Genomic DNA, 17,621 nt, shown 5'->3' with positions numbered 1-17,621 from the left:
TACATGAATTCATGTACCCTTACCGTAAAGTGTTACCTCAGATGGTTATGAACTCCAATAAAATAAATCAATAATATCACTGATTTGCCTGATCATACAGCGGGTGAGGATGCAGGTTTAGTTGATCACTGCTGTCTGAGAACGGCGGGAGTCAAGCGATAATTTTCTCTTGGTCTTGATCCTCTTTCTTCTCATTGGTCGGTTGAGGCTTTGGAGGGGGCGTGTCCAGCCGCGCCCAGGTTATAGGCTCCGCCTTCTTCATGACCACCTCCACTTTAGAGGCCATCATGTTAACAACACTCTTACTGATGTCAATCACCTGTCAAACACACAATCATATATCAACAAAACGACCCAAATACACTGCAAAATCATGAACTTTGAACTATTCTTTTGTCATTAATATACAGGGACAAAACCATTCAATGAATCATGTCTAATAAACACAACAGGTATTGTGCTTTTCCTCTTATTTGTGCTGTAACGCCATCTAATGGATGAAATTCACACTATAAATAATTGAATTGAAAGTGTTAAAGGATTTTTTTGTCAATTTGGAGTGCTGTCAATACAGAGAACAACGACAAAAATCGGTGTTGCCTACACCGTGTTATCCTCTTTTTAAAATTTGCACCCTGTTGACTTCAATGGGGCAAGTACTAAACCTGCTTTTAGCCTCTTAACATCCTTGATGTGTCATTACAAGTGCACAGCCATGTGAGTGATTCCTTCAGAGTGAACACGGGTGAATCTGACTGCAGTAGATGTGAAAGATATGGATAAAAATGATGTTAATTCAGCGAGCGCACATACCTGTATTTACATCCTGTTCTCTTACGAGAGATTCTCTCGTACTGCGTAGAATACGCTAGGGGAAAATTCCACGAGAATACTGAAGCCAAAAAATTATCCTTTAATTTTGTATTAATGTAAAACGCGTTGCTGCAGCATACAGGCATAGGCGAGACAGCTCGCGCGCCTATTGGCTGGTCTGCTGGCAACTGCTTGAGCCTATCGAGCGAGACCTAGAGTGACGTCATACCCAATGAGGGCGCTTTGCGCCCTCTGCGTCACGTCCCGCCGAAACGGGCGTGGCTTAGGCCTATAAATATCGCTTGCGGGCTCATATCTCTGATTTTTAATCCTTCAGCGAAGCAACTCACATCGCTGGATCCGAGAAGAAGCCGCGCTGTTGAAGAAGCATCTCAGCGGGACGAGTCGAGAAGCTGCTAGCCGCGCCGCCTTCATCGCCTTCTTGCTGCGGTATCCAGCGCCTATATCCTTTTCTCTGCACTGTGTGTGTGTTCGCCGGCGCGACACACACCGACTAAAAGAGCTCGCGTCTTTTTAAAGATGCCTTCCTGTGGCTCGTGCAGAGCCACACTCAGCGACGGGGACCGCCACGTAATTTGCGTTTCCTGCCTGGGTGAAGAACACGCAGCTCTCGCGCTCGCTGACGGCGGCTGCCCTCACTGCGCGCTGTTGCCCATAGCGACTCTGAGGACTCGCTTGGGACTGAGACTGCGCCCACACCTGCTGTAGTGCCGCGCCGTAAAAAGCGCCGCGCTCAACGAATCCCGGAACCTTCTCCCAGCCGCCAAAGCTCGCCGTTGCGCCCACCTGCTTCACCGGCTTCATCAGTTTCGCTTCCTGACGGACAACGGCCGCGGTCTGCCGCCGCTTCCGTCGACGACGCGGATGAGATTGATGCGATGCTGCGAGAAGGGGATTCCTGCTCTCTCCTGGCATCAGGCAGTGAAGGCTGGGCGAGCTCTGAGGATCTCGCGCCTCCTGCCCGTGCTTCGACGGGAAAGAGAGCGAGCATTGAGGCGGAGCTCATACGCGTACTCACTCAGGCCACAGCGAGCCTCGGCCTCGATTGGGTTACGCCTGAGCAGCCCGCTCACAACCGGCTGGACGGCTACTTCCTGCCCGGGGAGCGCACTTCGCCTGCATCCAAGCCAGCGCCCTTTCTTCCTGAGCTTCACGAAGAAGTCGCTAAGTCTTGGAGCTCCCCTTTTTCGGCCAGGACACGATCTTCTGTTTCTCTGGCTTTCTCCGCTGTCGACGACGCCAAGAACAGAGGATACCACTCCCTGCCACCGGTCGAAGAGGCTATTGCAGCGCACTTATGCCCGCCCTCCGCTGGACGGCGTGCTAAGATGGCACTGCCCTCAAAAGCCTGCCGCACGACGTCATCCCTGCTCCGCCGCGCTTTCTCCGCCGCTGGGCAGGCCGCGTCAGCGTTGCACACCATGGCCATGCTCCAGATTTACCAGGCTGATCTCCTCCGCAAGCTGGACGAGAAAGGACCTGACGCAATCTGCGTGCCAGACCTGAGGAGCGCTACAGACCTCGCTCTCCGCGCTACCAAGTCTGCGGCACAGGCCATAGGACGGAGCATGGCCTCGCTCACCGTGTCTGAGAGACATCTCTGGCTAACGCTCTCGGACATGTCTGAGTCGGAGCGCACCGCGTTCCTCGACGTGCCGCTTTCCCCTGCCGGCCTCTTCGGAACCTCGGTCAAAGACTTCACCGACAGGTTCGCTGAGGTACAGAAAGCGACCCAGGCCATGAAGCACTTCCTCCCAAAGCGCTCCAGCTCTGCAGCAGGCCGTGCGAAACCGTCTGCTCAGAGCTCACAGCCTAAGCCTCCGCCCTCCGCCTCCTCTTCACAACGCCGCCAGACCCAGAGCTCGAGACCGCGCTCTCGCTCTTCCAGCCGCCGCTCCGCCCCGCGTGGCCCATGGCCAAAGATTGCGTTGAAGCCAGAGGCCCCGAAGTCGTCCTAGCACGCCTAGGAAAGCGACGGTGTCCAAGTCCCGCTGCGACCAGACTTCCACCAAAGCTTGCCGCTCGTCCAGTTCCAAGAAATGTGACTGGTCCAGCGTATTTAGCAGCCAACAAGCCGGTTCCATTGCCCGCTTGCCTGCACACAAAAGCCGTTTTTATGGCTACCCAGATAAATCCCTTAAAGAGTGTATTTTCTGGTGTCCCGGCCATGTCCGATGATGTTTCATGTGTAGAAAAAATGCCCACTACTCAGTGCCCATTCCTACACACAAGCACAGCCCCTCACACAGGGCTCGCGCACATAAAATCGACTCAGATCGATTGCGCATTAAACGTAGCAAACGTGCCCACGACCCAGTGCCCACAAGCGCTACTTCCTACATGTCTCACGGTTTCTGTAAAAACGAAACCAGTATGCAGGCGCTCTGCTCAGGCGAGCGATGCTATAAAGGTGGTAAATGTGCCCGCTACCCCGCGCCCACGTCCACACACAGACATGACAGTTCCAATGGAACTCACCCAGCCTTCCCCCTCTCGGTTAACCACCACAGAGGAGTCGAGCGCGGACATTCTGCCCGCTGTTATCAGCGCGCCCCCTGCCTTAGATGTCACGAGCGCGACACTTATGTCACAGCTCACCGAAGCCGCTGTATCGTGAGCCGATCAGAGCGCGCTTCGCACCCAGCCCCTAGCTACCCGTGCAGACGCGTGGGCGAAGCTTCCCGGGGTTTCGAAATGGGAGCTAAACATCATAAAAGAAGGCTATTCGCTGCAGTTTCACCGACGCCCTCGCCGCCACACGGCGCGCGTCGAGACCATGGTAGAATCGAAAGTAGCACATCTACTTCGAGCCGAAATTCTGAAACTACTGAGCAAAGGGGCTATAGAACCCTTATCTCAAGCTCAAAGCGAAGGGGGGCTTTACAGCAGATACTTCCTGGTATCCAAGAAAGACGGGGGTCTCAGACCCATACTAGATCTGCGGCAACTGAACAGAGCGCTTATGAAACGTCAGTTCAGGATGCTCACGACCAGAAAAATCCTCGCGCATGTTCGCCGAGGGGACTGGTTTGTGTCAATAGATCTAAAGGACGCGTATTTTCAAATACAGATAGCGTCACGGCACAGGCGATTTTTGAGATTCGCCTTCGAGGGCCAGGCATATCAGTACACAGTCCTGCCTTTCGGCTTGTCCCTGGCACCCCGTACATTTACGAAGAGCATGGACGCAGCGCTCGTACCCCTCAGACTCCGGGGCATACGAGTGCTGAACTATTTGGACGACTGGCTGATTCTAGCCCAATCTCACTCAGAGATCGTGGAGCACAGAACCATTTTACTCGATCACCTCGAGAATCTCGGTCTCACAGTAAACTGGGAAAAGAGTTCGCTATTCCCCAGACAGATTATATCTTTTCTGGGAATAGAACTAAACTCGCTGTCAATGACAGCATGCCTGTCATCTCAGCGCACACTGGACATTCAGCGCGCAGTCGGCTCCTTTCGCTGCGGCGCTGTAGTCCCTCTCAAGAAATTTCAAAGGATGCTAGGTCTGATGGCCTCAGCATCATCAGTTCTCCAGTTGGGCCTGCTGCACATGCGCCGACTGCAGTTCTGGCTCAGAGAGAGAGTGCCTCACAGAGCGCGGGCCTCCGGTCGGCTTCGCCTCAAGGTCAATCAAGCGTGCATTGCAGCTTTGAACCCTTGGGGGGCAAAAGACTGGTACCACTCAGGTGTAAGCCTGGGGACTTCCTCGAGACTGATGGTGGTGTCCATGGACGCATCCGCCTCAGGATGGGGAGCGCTGCTCGAGGGCAGACCGCTCTTTGGCCAATGGTCAAAACGGGAGAAGCTCCTTCATATAAATTGCCTCGAGATGTTAGCAGTGAGCAAAGCGCTCACGCGCTTTCGTCCCCTGATAAAGGGGTACCACATCCTAGTACGTTCAGACAACGTGTCGGTGGTATCCTACATAAATCGCCAGGGCGGCCTCAGGTCCCTGACCCTGTACAGGCTAACCAGACGCCTCCTGATATGGGCTTGCAGCAACCTGCTCTCGCTGAAAGCAGCGCACGTGCCAGGGCTCCTGAATATAGGACCAGACAGACGGTCCAGGAACCACGTTCCGACAGGAGAATGGTCTTTGCACCCACAGACAGTACAGCTGCTGTGGAAGAAATTCGGCAGAGCGGAAGTAGACCTGTTCGCGTCTCAGGAAAACGCTCACTGTCCAGAATTTTTCTCGAAAAGCAAGGACACGCTGACCCACATGTGGCCTCGCCGTCCTCTCTACGCTTTTCCCCCTGTCTCCCTCCTGACCCAGGTGGTAGAACGGATCAGGGAAGAAGGATGTTCAGTGCTGCTTGTAGCGCCGCTCTGGACGAGCCAACCTTGGTTCTCAGTTGTGATGCAGTTAGCAAGCACCGCCCTGTGGCCAGTGCCTCTGAGGAAGGATCTCCTTTCTCAAGCCAACGGCTTGATCTGGCATCCTCACCCAGAGCTGTGGTCCCTTCACGTGTGGACCATCAATGGGTACCCGCTGACCTCCCACAGGGAGTGTTAAACACGATCACGCAGGCCAGAGCTCCGTCTACGCAACGTCTCTACGCCTCCAAATGGTCGGTGTTTTCTGGCTGGTGCACAGCTCGTGGCGTCACCCCTGAATTCCGGAGTGACGGAGGTTCTCTCCTTCCTACAGGAGCTGCTGGATAAGGGCAGGTCCCCTTCCACGCTCAAAGTCTATGTGGCGGCCATAGCAGTGTTATCTACGACAAAGCTTGGCCAGTCTATAGGAAGGAACGATTTAGTCATTCGCTTCCTTAGAGGAGCTAAGAGACTGAATCCTCCCAGACCTCCCACAGTCCCTATATGGGACCTTTCTACGGTACTGGAAGCCATGAAAGGTCATCCTTATGAGCCCTTGCAGAAGATTGATCTTAAACACCTGTCGTTCAAGACGGCGTTTCTTCTGGCTCTCGCTTCTGTGAAGCGCATAGGGGACTTACACGCGCTCTCAGTGAGCGCGACGTGCATGGAATTTGGGCCTAATGACTCTAGGGTTATACTCAAACCTAAGCACGGTTATGTTCCTAAATCCCTCAATACACCGTTTAGGGCACAGGTCATTTCCCTGTCTGCCCTACCGGTCACTGAAGGAAATGAGGACGAAAGCTTCCTCTGCCCAGTCAGGGCATTAAGAGCTTATGTGTCTCGCTTGTCTGCCTTCAGACAGACGGAGCAGCTCTTTGTTTCATTCAGCGGGCGTTCTAAGGGGCTAGCCGCTTCGAAACAGAGCCTATCCAGATGGATAGTGGACGCAATAGCGCTAGCTTACACAACCAAGGGCATGCAATGCAGGGCGCACTCCACGAGAAGCATGGCTTCATCGTGGGTCTGGTCAAGTGGGATTGTCTTGCAAGATATTTGTATGGTGGTAGGCTGGGCCTCTCCGTCTACATTTATAGGGTTTTACAACCTAGAGGTTCCCGCACTACAAGCCAGGCTACTGTCGGTCTAGTACGGCCAAATCTCTTAAACTGACACTGTCAGTCTTGAGTTATACGGCTATTGTGAATAGCAGTGCTGCTTTAAGCTGCCATATATGGAAGATAGTGGCTAAACCCCTCTTCTTCCAGGATTCCCTGTGAGTCCCCTAGGTGATTGTGTACTATATGAACTCCGGGCTGTCGCCCTTTGAGTCTATGGTGTCAGATCCCAGCACACACAGCGTTTTACATTAGGTTCCCCTAGCGTATTCTACGCAGTACGAGAGAATCTCTCGTAAGAGAACGTACTCGGTTACTAACGTAACCTCGGTTCTCTCTAGAGAGAGGAACGAGTACTGGGTATCCTGCCGTGCATGCACGCACTCTGGTTGCTTCACTGTGAAAAATCAGAGATATGAGCCCGCGAGCGATATTTATAGGCCTAAGCCACGCCCGTTTCGGCGGGACGTGACGCTCATTGGGTATGACGTCACTCTAGGTCTCGCTCGATAGGCTCAAGCAGTTGCCAGCAGACCAGCCAATAGGCGCGCGAGCTGTCTCGCCTATGCCTGTATGCTGCAGCAACGCGTTTTACATTAATACAAAATTAAAGGATAATTTTTTGGTGTCAGTATTCTCGTGGAAAAGGATTTTTCCTTTTCAAAGGGCTATCGCCCTTTGAGTCTATGGTGTCAGATCCCAGCACACACAGCGTTTTACACTTGGTTCCCCTAGCGTATTCTACGCAGTACTCGTTCCTCTCTCTAGAGAGAACCGAGGTTACGTTAGTAACCGAGTACGTTTTCGGTTGAAGTCCAAAGTAGTCGATTGCCGAGTTCACGCGCGTGATCATAGGTAACTAAACCTATGCGTGTGAACTCGGCAATCGACTACTTTGGACTTCAACCGAAAACAGGATGTAAATACAGGTATGTGCGCTGGCTGAAATAACATCATTTTTATCCATATCTTTCACATCTACTGCAGTCAGATTCACTCGTGTTCACTCTGAAGGAATCACTCACATTGGCTGTGCACTTGTAATGACACATCAAGGATGTTAAGAGGCTAAAAGCAGGTTTAAATATTGCCCCATTGAAGTCAACAGGGTGAAAATTTTAAAAAGAGGATAACACGGTGTAGGCAACACCGATTTTTGTCGTTGTTCTCTGTATTGACAGCACTCCAAATTGACAAAAAAATGAGCTCAATGTTAAAATTGACCGGAGTTCTCCTTTAAGTCTCTTTTTCACACTTTTTAGTTCTAATGTAATCCAATCAAATATGGCATAAATAAATGGAAGTATGAGAATTACATAGTTAAACAAATATAAGTCAATTATTGAATTATCCTTCCACTGCCTCATTCATTTAAAAAAAGAAAGAAAAAAAACAATTTGTCTACCAGTGTTGTTATTATTTAACTATTATTTATATACTATTATAGTATTTATTATTTTGAATTAGATTTATTTTTATTTTTTTCAGCTTTCATTTTAATTTCAGTATTTTTGTTATGTGTTCTTATAAGCTTTAATTTTTATTTCAGCTTTAGAAATTTCAGCACTTCAACTTTATATGATTTCTTTCAACATTTCAAATTCATTACTTTCCATCTAATATATATATTTTATTTTTATTTTTTTACAAAGTAATTTCAAGCACTTTAGCAGATTTTAGAACAAATGTTTTTTTAAGATCATAATTAAGATTAATGAATTTTTTTAAATTAAGAAAAGTTTATAAGATCAAACAAATTGTGTTATTATAGTTAGTAAAACTAAACAAAATGATTTGTTACTTTAAATAAAAAAGGAAATAAAATGAAATATTAAAAAAAAAAACCTTTAACTTATTGAATTTCAGCCATTTGCCAAGGCAACATTTTAGTACTAAAATATCAAACTTAAACTGAAATAAAAAGTAAACTAATGAAAAAATAATCAAAAACTAACAAAAACATACAAATGAACTAAAATTAAAATTCAAAATATAAAAATAAAAGCTAGTTAAAAATATGAATAAAACAATAATGTTATCTCAACGACACTATATGCGTTTTAACGACAGATCAACGATGGTCACTGAAACTCACCCCCCACAGGCTCATCTTCAGCTCAAACTCTTTTTCTCCATCAAAGATCAGACGCATTTTCAGCTGCAGAAAAAATCATTCATCAGACAACAAAAGTACAGACAATTAATAAATAACATCACCACACTGGACAATGGCAAAAACACATATATCACTTTAAACATCGAACTCCCTCACCGAGATGCTGTTCGCTTCCACAGAACAAAGCTCAGGATTCGAGTTCTTTGCATAGATAGACATGGTCACATGACTTCCTGTCTGGTGCCAATCAAATCGACATGGAGCCACTTTGTTACCCTGCAGTGACAGAAAACACATGCGTTTGAGAATCATAGTCTATCATGTGATATTGACCTGATGGACGTGAAGCCATTGCTCGGCTCACCGTGTCTTTCCTCCACTGGTGTGATCCTTTATTACAGCCCTCCTGAGACAGGAATGAGTTAAAATCAGACGTCTTCCTCTTACAGCAGCTCCAGTACTTCATCCTGAAACAATGCGTGCTCATTAAATACCGTCTAAAAAGATGAAATAGTCGCTTTCAGCATCTATTATAAATTCTCCTCACCCCTCATGGAAGATGGGCACTCCGGGATGATATGAACACGTTTCTGCATCAGTCTTTGGTCCGTTGTATGTCTGATAATCATAATGGCATAATATTAGCACACATATTTCATTAAAAAAAAAGGTTAATATACTGTATACAGTAAGGTTCCATCTGTTAACATTAAGTATACTAGTAAACGTGAACTAACAATGAAAAACACTTCTAAACCATTTATTAATTTTCATTTATAAATATGCTGATAGATCAAATAGATATAATCTAAAATTGTATCAGTTAATATTATGTAATTTTCCTGAGTTGACATTAACTGACATTGAACAGTTGTATTTTTTATTAACAAAGATTAAAATAAAATACTGTGACAAATGAACAACTCAATGTTATAATGCATTTAATGATGTTTAAGAGGCCATATGATGTCTTAATTTTGGACTCTACAAGAATAGGTTTTCATGCTTTCATGTTCAAAAAACACTTAATTTTCCCATATTCTCCATTGTTGCAGCTCCTATCTTCCCAGTCTGTCAGTAACGCTCTGTTTAGTTCCTGTCTCTATGAAGCCCCTCCTTCTGAAAAGCACACTGTGTTCTGACTGGTCAGCTGGATCAGTGTGTTGTGATTGGTCAAGTGCTTCAAATGTGTTTGGGAAATGTCCCGCCCCTTACCATAACCACCAGTTTCAACACACTACTAACTAACTCAATCAGGCTCCGCCACTTTATTCTGCGTACAAATTATTTAAATGAGGAATATTGTGACGTGTTCGTTCCTGGAAGAAACTCAAGACTACAATGGAGGCGTTTCAGGGAGTTCAGAAACACTGACACTGATATAGAGAATAACTCCAGCTGGAGGGACTCAAACATGCTCAAACAGCAACATTACACACCAAAGTGAGATGAACTTTAAACTAACTGTAAAGTTACAAAAAATATACAGCAGAAATGTTCTTCTAACCTTCGAGCAGCCTCCATTTTTACACGCCGTCCCAATTCTGACCTCACTCCCTTCCTCTTCTGGAGGTCAAAAAGATGCACATGGCAGGTTTTGCATGAGATGGTCAAGTAACTAAATAAATCGAGAATGAATCTAGAACCTCCTGCAAGTTTATAATGATGTAACGTCACCTTTCTCTTGGAGCTGAGCGGCGTCTGCGAGTCTGAGTTTCTCGAGCGTCTGGTTCAGAGACGGGGAGACTTTCCTCTGCAGCTCCACCAGCGGCTCCTCAGCGCTGAGACAACATTTATAAAGCGCTTTATACAATACAGATCCTTTCAAAGCAGCTTTAGCAGCCATTATAGCGATGATGATGATGATGATGAAGATGAGGAAGAGTTACCTGGGTCTCTGGATGGACTCCAGTGGTTTGGGGGCCTGGATGATATACTCATTAAACCTGGGCTTCAGATCCTCCAGCTCTTTCTTCTCTCCTGAGACCTTCACGTCTGGTTTCACGGGTTCAAGCGGCTTCTCGCTGTTATGAGGACCTTTAGTGCAGCCCTGACAGAGAACGAGCCATAAAACAGGAGACATTTGCATTCATTTGCTTTATCTCAGTGACAGAATTCAGCAATATCGAAGAGATAAAGGAATTTTACATGGTTCTGATATCGGTTAGCAACTGACAGTTTGAGAATTAAAGCACACCAATGCAAAACAGAAAATAGTTGTTCTCTCTCTTGTCTTCTGAAGAAGCATGCTGTGTTTAGACACCATCGAACACAAAAACACATTTATTTGCGTGTAAAATGTTCTGCTGAGATCTGAGAATGAGACACTTACCGCAATACTAAGAAAATCCGAGAAGTCTGTTGTCCGTCTCTTACAACACGACCAACCCTGAAGAAAGCAAGAGATAAAGAAAGACAGAGTGTCGTTTAAAGGGAAAAACATGCATTATTGCACCCAGAACAATACAAAAACATTTCTCAGAAGAATGACACCAATAAGTACCAGTAAACAGTACAACATAAAAGCTATGTGCACTTGAGTTACAATTATGCAATACGGACACTATGGGCCTGTTTACACCTGGCATTAAGATGCGTTTTGGTCGATCGGATCACAAGTGGACGACGTTATAAATACAGGTGTAAACGGGTCTAAAACACTATGAGCTTGTCCACTTTCGACCACTTCCAGAGGTACACATTTGGTCGGATTGCTTTTGTAGTGTAAACGCTCATGTGGTTGAATGTGTTCAAACAGCCACAAAAGATCGTCTACTCTCCGTCTACTGATCTAATGCTTAAACATCATGGAAAGAGATTTAGCAGGCGGGATTTAAACTTTGTCGTCTGAAGACCCAAGATTGTTTTGAAGATGAAAATCTCAAGCACAATGTTCTCTCACCATTCCTGATTTCTAACACACTCTCACAGCATGAGTGAGATGTAAATTGCATGAGCTTATTCTGTCCATTAGATCGAAAGATCTGAATAAACCCATACTTGTACCCGCCCATAGACCCTCCCCTCGAAGAAATCAGGACAGAAGTGGTTTAAAGTGGACAAAAGTGATGGATTAAAACACCAGGTGTAAATGGGAATGTGTGTCCCTCGTCTACTTGTGATCCGATCGACCAAAACACATCTTAATACCAGGTGTAAACAGGGCCTAGAATGAAAAGGCACTCACCTTCAGAGCATCATGAAACACAGGAACTCCAGGATGGTATGTACACACATCTGCAAAACATATCAGTCATGAAACTCTAGAGGGCGCAGGCTGACGGTCTTTTACATGCAATCTACAAGCAATCCCATCATTACTGCATGGCACAAGCTGATTGGTCTCTGCTGATCCTGCAGCCAATGAGATTGCTTATTCAACGTTTAAATGGTCTGGTTGTTCGTTTGCTGTAAGCTGGTCCTGAAGTTCCTCTGAACCCCTCCTCCTCCCCAGCTCCACATGCCTAGATCTGCTACAGGATTTATGTATATTATTTATGCAGCAACAGCATATCTTACATGATCTGTGTATCTATTAGCAGTAGTGAGTCCATACTTGCTCTGTAACAGTAATAATCAACAGCAGTGTAGCAGATCTAATCCACCAAGACCAAATACATTAACATTATCATATTCAATAACATGCTAAAACTATCCGAGAGTTGTCATGATTGAAATGATTTTACACTTAAAACACTTAGAATCACGTGTAACATTATTATCCAATCACTTATTTTAACATTTGTGAATGATATAATCATTAGTAGTGGCAGTAGTGTATTATTGTTAATATTTTTTTACATTACTGTTTTTATTAAATTAATTTTTTTTTTTTTTTTTTCTTGAATCAGAGTAGCTGAACCTGAATGAGGGAGCAAAATCAATGTAAAACAATGTTTCAAGGATTTTTTCCCCCATTTTTTTCAGGAAAGTTCAGGAAAAAAGCTAGTAGGCTATAATTAGACGTAAACTTGGGTAACACTTCAAATAATATTAACTAACATTATATGCATGTTTGTCAAGCAGTGTCAGTGTGGCATGTGATCACAAATATCAGTTTAATGTCTAATTAGTATATAATAATAAGAATAGATAATTAAAATTAAAATATTAAATCTAAAATGATTTGTAAGTTTATGCTTCAAGTATGTAATGTTTCAGGGGGAAAAAAGGCAAATATATGAAGTTATGTGGCATTTCCCTTTGATCTTTTATACATTAACTAATGTTTGGTGATGTTTTATTATAATGTAAGAGCCCTTGATAAGGACATAATTCATTGAGCTCTAGTAGTATGCAGTGCTGTCCAGTTCACAATAACACACTTATATACATTATATTCTACAAAGCAAGCCTTATATTTCAATTAACAACACTGCATATTTCTGACTCTGTTGTGTTTTACAGAAACCAGAGCCATGCATGCTCTGTTAGGTCATTGAAACGTAAGAGTATGAAGGTAAATAATAGATAGCGCGGTATACAAATAAGTAACACTTTCGATTGTGAATAAACTTTGTAACTAGATTAGTGTAACAAACACTCACCCTCAGGATTGATTTCTGGATCAAATCGCTAATGCCCACACTGTGCCCTCCAAACAACATTTTACTCTTCTTTTCCCCCTCGCCAACGATCATTTCTACTTCACATTGGCCCTCATTTATCAAAAGTGCGTACACCAAATTTCCAGCGTACACCCAAAACCACGGTGACTTTGAGATTTATCAATATGGACGTTGGCGTACGGCACGCTCAAATCCTACGCCAGCTCAGGAGGTGGTGTACGCACGTTTTGAATGCGGGAATGCGCAGAAAAACAATTCCTAACACCACAAAACGCACTGACAAACTAAAAGATATAATATATTATGACCCACTGTAAAAAAAAACAACAACATAGTAATTATAAACTTCAGTGTTTATTTTTGTGCAACATGGACTTCAATGTTTAATTTGTGTGAATTTACCAAAGCATTTGAATTGTAGGCATATGTATTCCTTAAGTTGCGAGCCTGTGCGCTTTACCTGACGTTTCAAGCCTTGTTTATACTTTCGCCTGGCTCCGCAGCGCGAGTCTCCGCAGACTGCGCGCGCACCTCCCCAAACGGACGAGGCGTTACTCGACGCGCTCGCCGTTGTACTATTCTTTGAAACGATGGTTAGGCCAGGGTTAGGCCCGGCAGGTGTGCACGGACTGGGTTTAGTAATGAAAGGCTTTCAATGACCAAAAAAATAATTAAGACTGACAAAATAATAAAAATGCCATTCTTCTTATTTAAAATAATAATAATAATACAAATAATAATAATAACGACATTCTTCTTCTAAATAACAATAAGCGTCATCATTAATAATAAAAATCTAGAAATCAATTTTGTTTCTTTCCACTTCCCTGGTTTCGCTTTCTCTTTCTCAAAGAAGTTTCTCTTCTTTGCCGTCTTCCGTGTGTCCATGGCGTAAAATGAGGGCGTGGGGGGAGCGGAGACTTGAATATATAGGGGCGTGTTATTCTAATGACGATCGATTTCAGCCGCGGCATTTATCAAGGGCAGGTATTGCGTACACCAGAATTTCAAAGGTACGCACAGCTTCATAAATCAGGCGATGAGAAGAGTGTAAGCATAATCTTACGCCAATATATACGCCCGTTTCTACGCAAGATTGATAAATGAGGGCCATTGAGTGAAGTTACGTTTCTTGGTTTTCCTCTGTGTTTGCCATGATTTCGCAATCGATGAATATAAACTTGTGGGCGTTTCACGGACTATTTATGGGCAACTATGGGCGTGACATGAAGCCGCAAAAGCTGCGTTACATTTAGAATTGATTGTGATTTATTAAGGGAAAACTGCGTAGGATGTGCGTGCGCACGGTTTTATAAAATCCGAATATTTCTGTGCGTACGCACGTCCTATGTTTCATCCGTACGCCACTTCTGACGCAAATCCTACGCAAAGTTTTATAAATGAGGCCCCAGTACAGAACCGAGAATTGTTTCTTTCGGACGTGTTCGACACACTGAGAACCGATGAGCTGAGCATGCGTGCATTTTTTTTCAAATGCATGTTTCTTAAGTATTTTGTTGAACATCAGTTAGTGTAACAAAATAAAACATGTTGGAAACATGTTTAGGCCTATCACATAATTACTGTCGTATCGTATCACTGTATTATTTTAAAGATTGGAACAATGAATGGATTGCAAAACTGTCAAACTAAACATTTATTATTATACTAAAGCATTATTTTCAGGAACAGCTCATTTAATTTCTAAGTAAGTTGATATAAATCTTTGACGTAACCTCTTGCCATGGTTTTAAGGGTGCAAAGTAAATGTTTATAATGTGTTAATCAGACATAACGTAGCCTATTAAACATACTGGAGAGCATCATGCATCCACTTTTTTAGTTTTGTCGACTGCTAGCTAGCCTAAGGTTTCAGCAGTTCTCAGCTCAGCACACACACTGCTACAGTGGTTCTCGAGTCAGGAACTGGTTGTTGCAGCAGTTCTCGAATCACCAGTACAGAACCGAGAACTGTTTCTTTCGGACACGTTCGATATAGAACCCATGAGCTGGAGATACTGCGCATGCGTGACAGCACCGTCTCTGAACCAAACTTTCTTTCGGCCAACTGATGCTGTGCTGACACAAGTCCTTTATAGCTAGTTAGGTTGAGAGAACAAATCAGCAATGTTTTAGGCTTCTAATTAGGTTAGTTGAAGTAGTTTATTATCAGCGGCGATGTTTAAACATTTGTCACTGCGAAGAGGAATGCGTAAAATGCCGCGCGAGGACTTCATGGATGAATCGAGCGAGTTGGTGAATCATTTTAACTCAAAGGAATCGATTCGCTGCAATGAACTTTTAAACATAAGCCAACCAAGACCCGCCTACATTTCTCACCTCTCTTCTCCTGCTCGCAGTTCTAGTTCTCCAGCTTTCAACAAGTTAAGTGCGGCGCTTAGTCAAATGGGATCTGAGGATAAAATAATCAGCTGGATCTGCCGGTTAACGGTTATTACAGCTTTATTATTGGTGAGTTTCTCTACCTTTATAAGTATTTTTGATTATGTGCAGTGTCTCTCGCGAGACAGGTTGTTTTTTAGATGTCCTTTATAATTTTGCCATAAAAAACATGTTGACACAAAGTTGCCAAATAGGGTTCTTTAGAAATAACAACTCATATGTTTACTGATTTGTCGTTGCTTATGGTCAAAATCAAATTGAGGTGTTTGATTCCTGTTGGTCTCACCTGTCCAGATCTCCTGTGCTGCATTCCTCAGGTCTTGAATGTCTGGATTTAGGACAGGTGTGACTACTGAGACCCCATAGATCTTTATTTAAATGCAGGTGTTTAAATACCTTTTATTTGGATAAATATGTTTACAGATAAACACAGTCTCGAAGAAATGTTCAAGGGTCCCACAACCATGAAATATCAGAGAATTTAAACATTTATTTTAAAGATCTGGGAAACTCATGGAAATATAAATCAGTGATGTAGCCTATATTTATTTTCTGAATGCATATTTTATTTTTATTTTTTTTTAAATTTTGTTCAGGTCTAAATATTGCATTAGCTAGAAATGGCTTTTTGTGAGTTAGATTCTTTCATAAACATGCTAAACCAAATCTGCATGGAAAAAAAGTAATGAAAATCCATTTGACAAATGTTGTGAACCCCGGATGTTTTGCTCACTTTGTGTATTGTTGCTTTCAATGATACGTTACACAAAATAAAGGTTCTTTATTAGAATTGGTGGTTCCATGAAGAATCTTTAACATTAATGGAATCTTTCCATTGTACAAAAGATTCTTTAGATTCTTAAAATGTTCCTTACACTCGTTTCTTTGAAGAACTGTTCACTGAAAGGTTCTTTGGGGAACTCAAACTGGTTCTTCTATAGTATTTCTGTTAAAAACCCCTTTAGGAACCTTTATTTTTAAGAGCGAGTGCATTTATGATGTTTAATTTTGAACAGACACCTTCATCATGAATTCCTCTTATGCACATTAAACAGAGGAATTGGTAATATTTCTCAGACCTGGTTTGGTGTAACAGATGTGTGTTTCTCATCATCTTAGGCTGGTTTGCTCGACCTACTACTGTCAATCATGGACACACATCGAAAAGCTTCCTGCGAGACTTTCTGGATGAGATGCAAGCAGAGAATATTAAACACCATCTCAGGTGCCTTCAGATAAACTCCTGATATTATTGAATGATATTAAGTGCATCTAAAACATACAGTAAGGTGGTGATACAACTGCATGTAATTGTTGACGGATTATAGGTAATATAAATATAGGAGTTGCATCATTTTTAAGTAATTTATGAACTAAAAGTGTTTATCTTTTTATTTTCTTTAATTAATAATAGTGTTTTTGTTTAGTTTAGAGAAGAATGTTTTATGTGGAATGATTATTAATGTTGTCATGTGAATGATGGATGTATTGCTAGCCTAGTTGTCCTTCCCATTTCAAGATGAGCCAGTCTAGATTATGTTTGTCTCATGTTTGTCATATATAGGAAGTTCACCAGGCTTCCACACCTGGCAGGAACGCAGCAGAATCTGGATCTGGCGGAGCAGATTGGAGCCGAGTGGATGGAGTTTGGGTTGGACTCGGTAGAGCTGGTTCCCTACGACGTGTTGCTGTCATACCCAAATAAAACTAGACCCAACTACATCTCAATAGTGGACCACCTGGGCAATGAGGTACTTACTGACAACCAGAACCCAAACACACACAAACAAGGCTTCTTTTGAGAGAACCTGAAGTTATTAGTGATAGTGATGACACTCTTCCCTCACACATTTGTGAGTGACCATTGAGTGCATTAGTGCTGCCCACTTTTTCCGGTTCCAGGAAGTATTTTTATTCATAAATTTTTTCCCATAGGGAGGGATTATAAAATAGTCGTTGTTGAAGCGTTATAAGCCATGAACAAAATACAAAGGTAACGGCTTTAGTGAACTACAATAACACTACTCATTTACAAATGTTGAGAATATGTATAAAAACAATATATTGCAAAATATGCATATATATATCAAACATTTCAATATTTAGAGTGTAAGGAGATCGACTCGATCACGTCATTGGCTGCTTCATGTGAGTGGGCGGAGCTAAAATACTATTTTGGCATGTGTTGCTTTTTTCGACTCTGATTGGTGAAATTTTCTGTACTGCATCATGGGTAATGTAGTTTCTCACTGCGAA

General features: G+C 43.6%; 1 protein-coding gene and 1 long non-coding RNA gene across 2 annotated transcripts in view; one reads left to right on the top strand and one right to left on the bottom strand.

Annotated features, from left to right (window-relative positions):
• The window catches only part of LOC311296765, a 120,479-nt gene extending 103,363 nt beyond the window's left edge, over positions 1–17,116 (top strand). The window contains exons 2-3 of the long non-coding RNA XR_014628699.1: positions 16,485–16,590; positions 16,930–17,116. This is a non-coding gene — a long non-coding RNA (uncharacterized lncRNA). The remainder of the gene's footprint in view (positions 1–16,484; positions 16,591–16,929) is intronic.
• On the bottom strand, positions 44–13,034 carry LOC311296861 (cysteine and histidine-rich domain-containing protein 1-like; the record flags this gene model as incomplete). Its single annotated transcript, XM_084418841.1, has 12 exons — positions 44–319; positions 8,374–8,436; positions 8,551–8,670; positions 8,759–8,861; positions 8,942–9,012; positions 9,902–9,960; positions 10,072–10,175; positions 10,284–10,444; positions 10,727–10,783; positions 11,582–11,631; positions 11,951–11,990; positions 12,942–13,034. The coding sequence occupies 12 exons, from the start codon at positions 13,032–13,034 to the stop codon at positions 152–154; spliced, it is 1,089 nt and encodes a 362-aa protein (XP_084274967.1). The 3' UTR covers positions 44–151.
• Positions 17,117–17,621: the final 505 nt, after the last annotated feature.

The sequence above is a fragment of the Rutilus rutilus genome (genome assembly GCF_951802725.1).
Source record: "Rutilus rutilus genome assembly, chromosome: 9".
Lineage (NCBI taxonomy): Eukaryota > Metazoa > Chordata > Actinopteri > Cypriniformes > Leuciscidae > Rutilus > Rutilus rutilus.
Note: the sequence above shows the minus strand (reverse complement) of the source record. Positions and strands in the feature narration are given on the sequence as shown.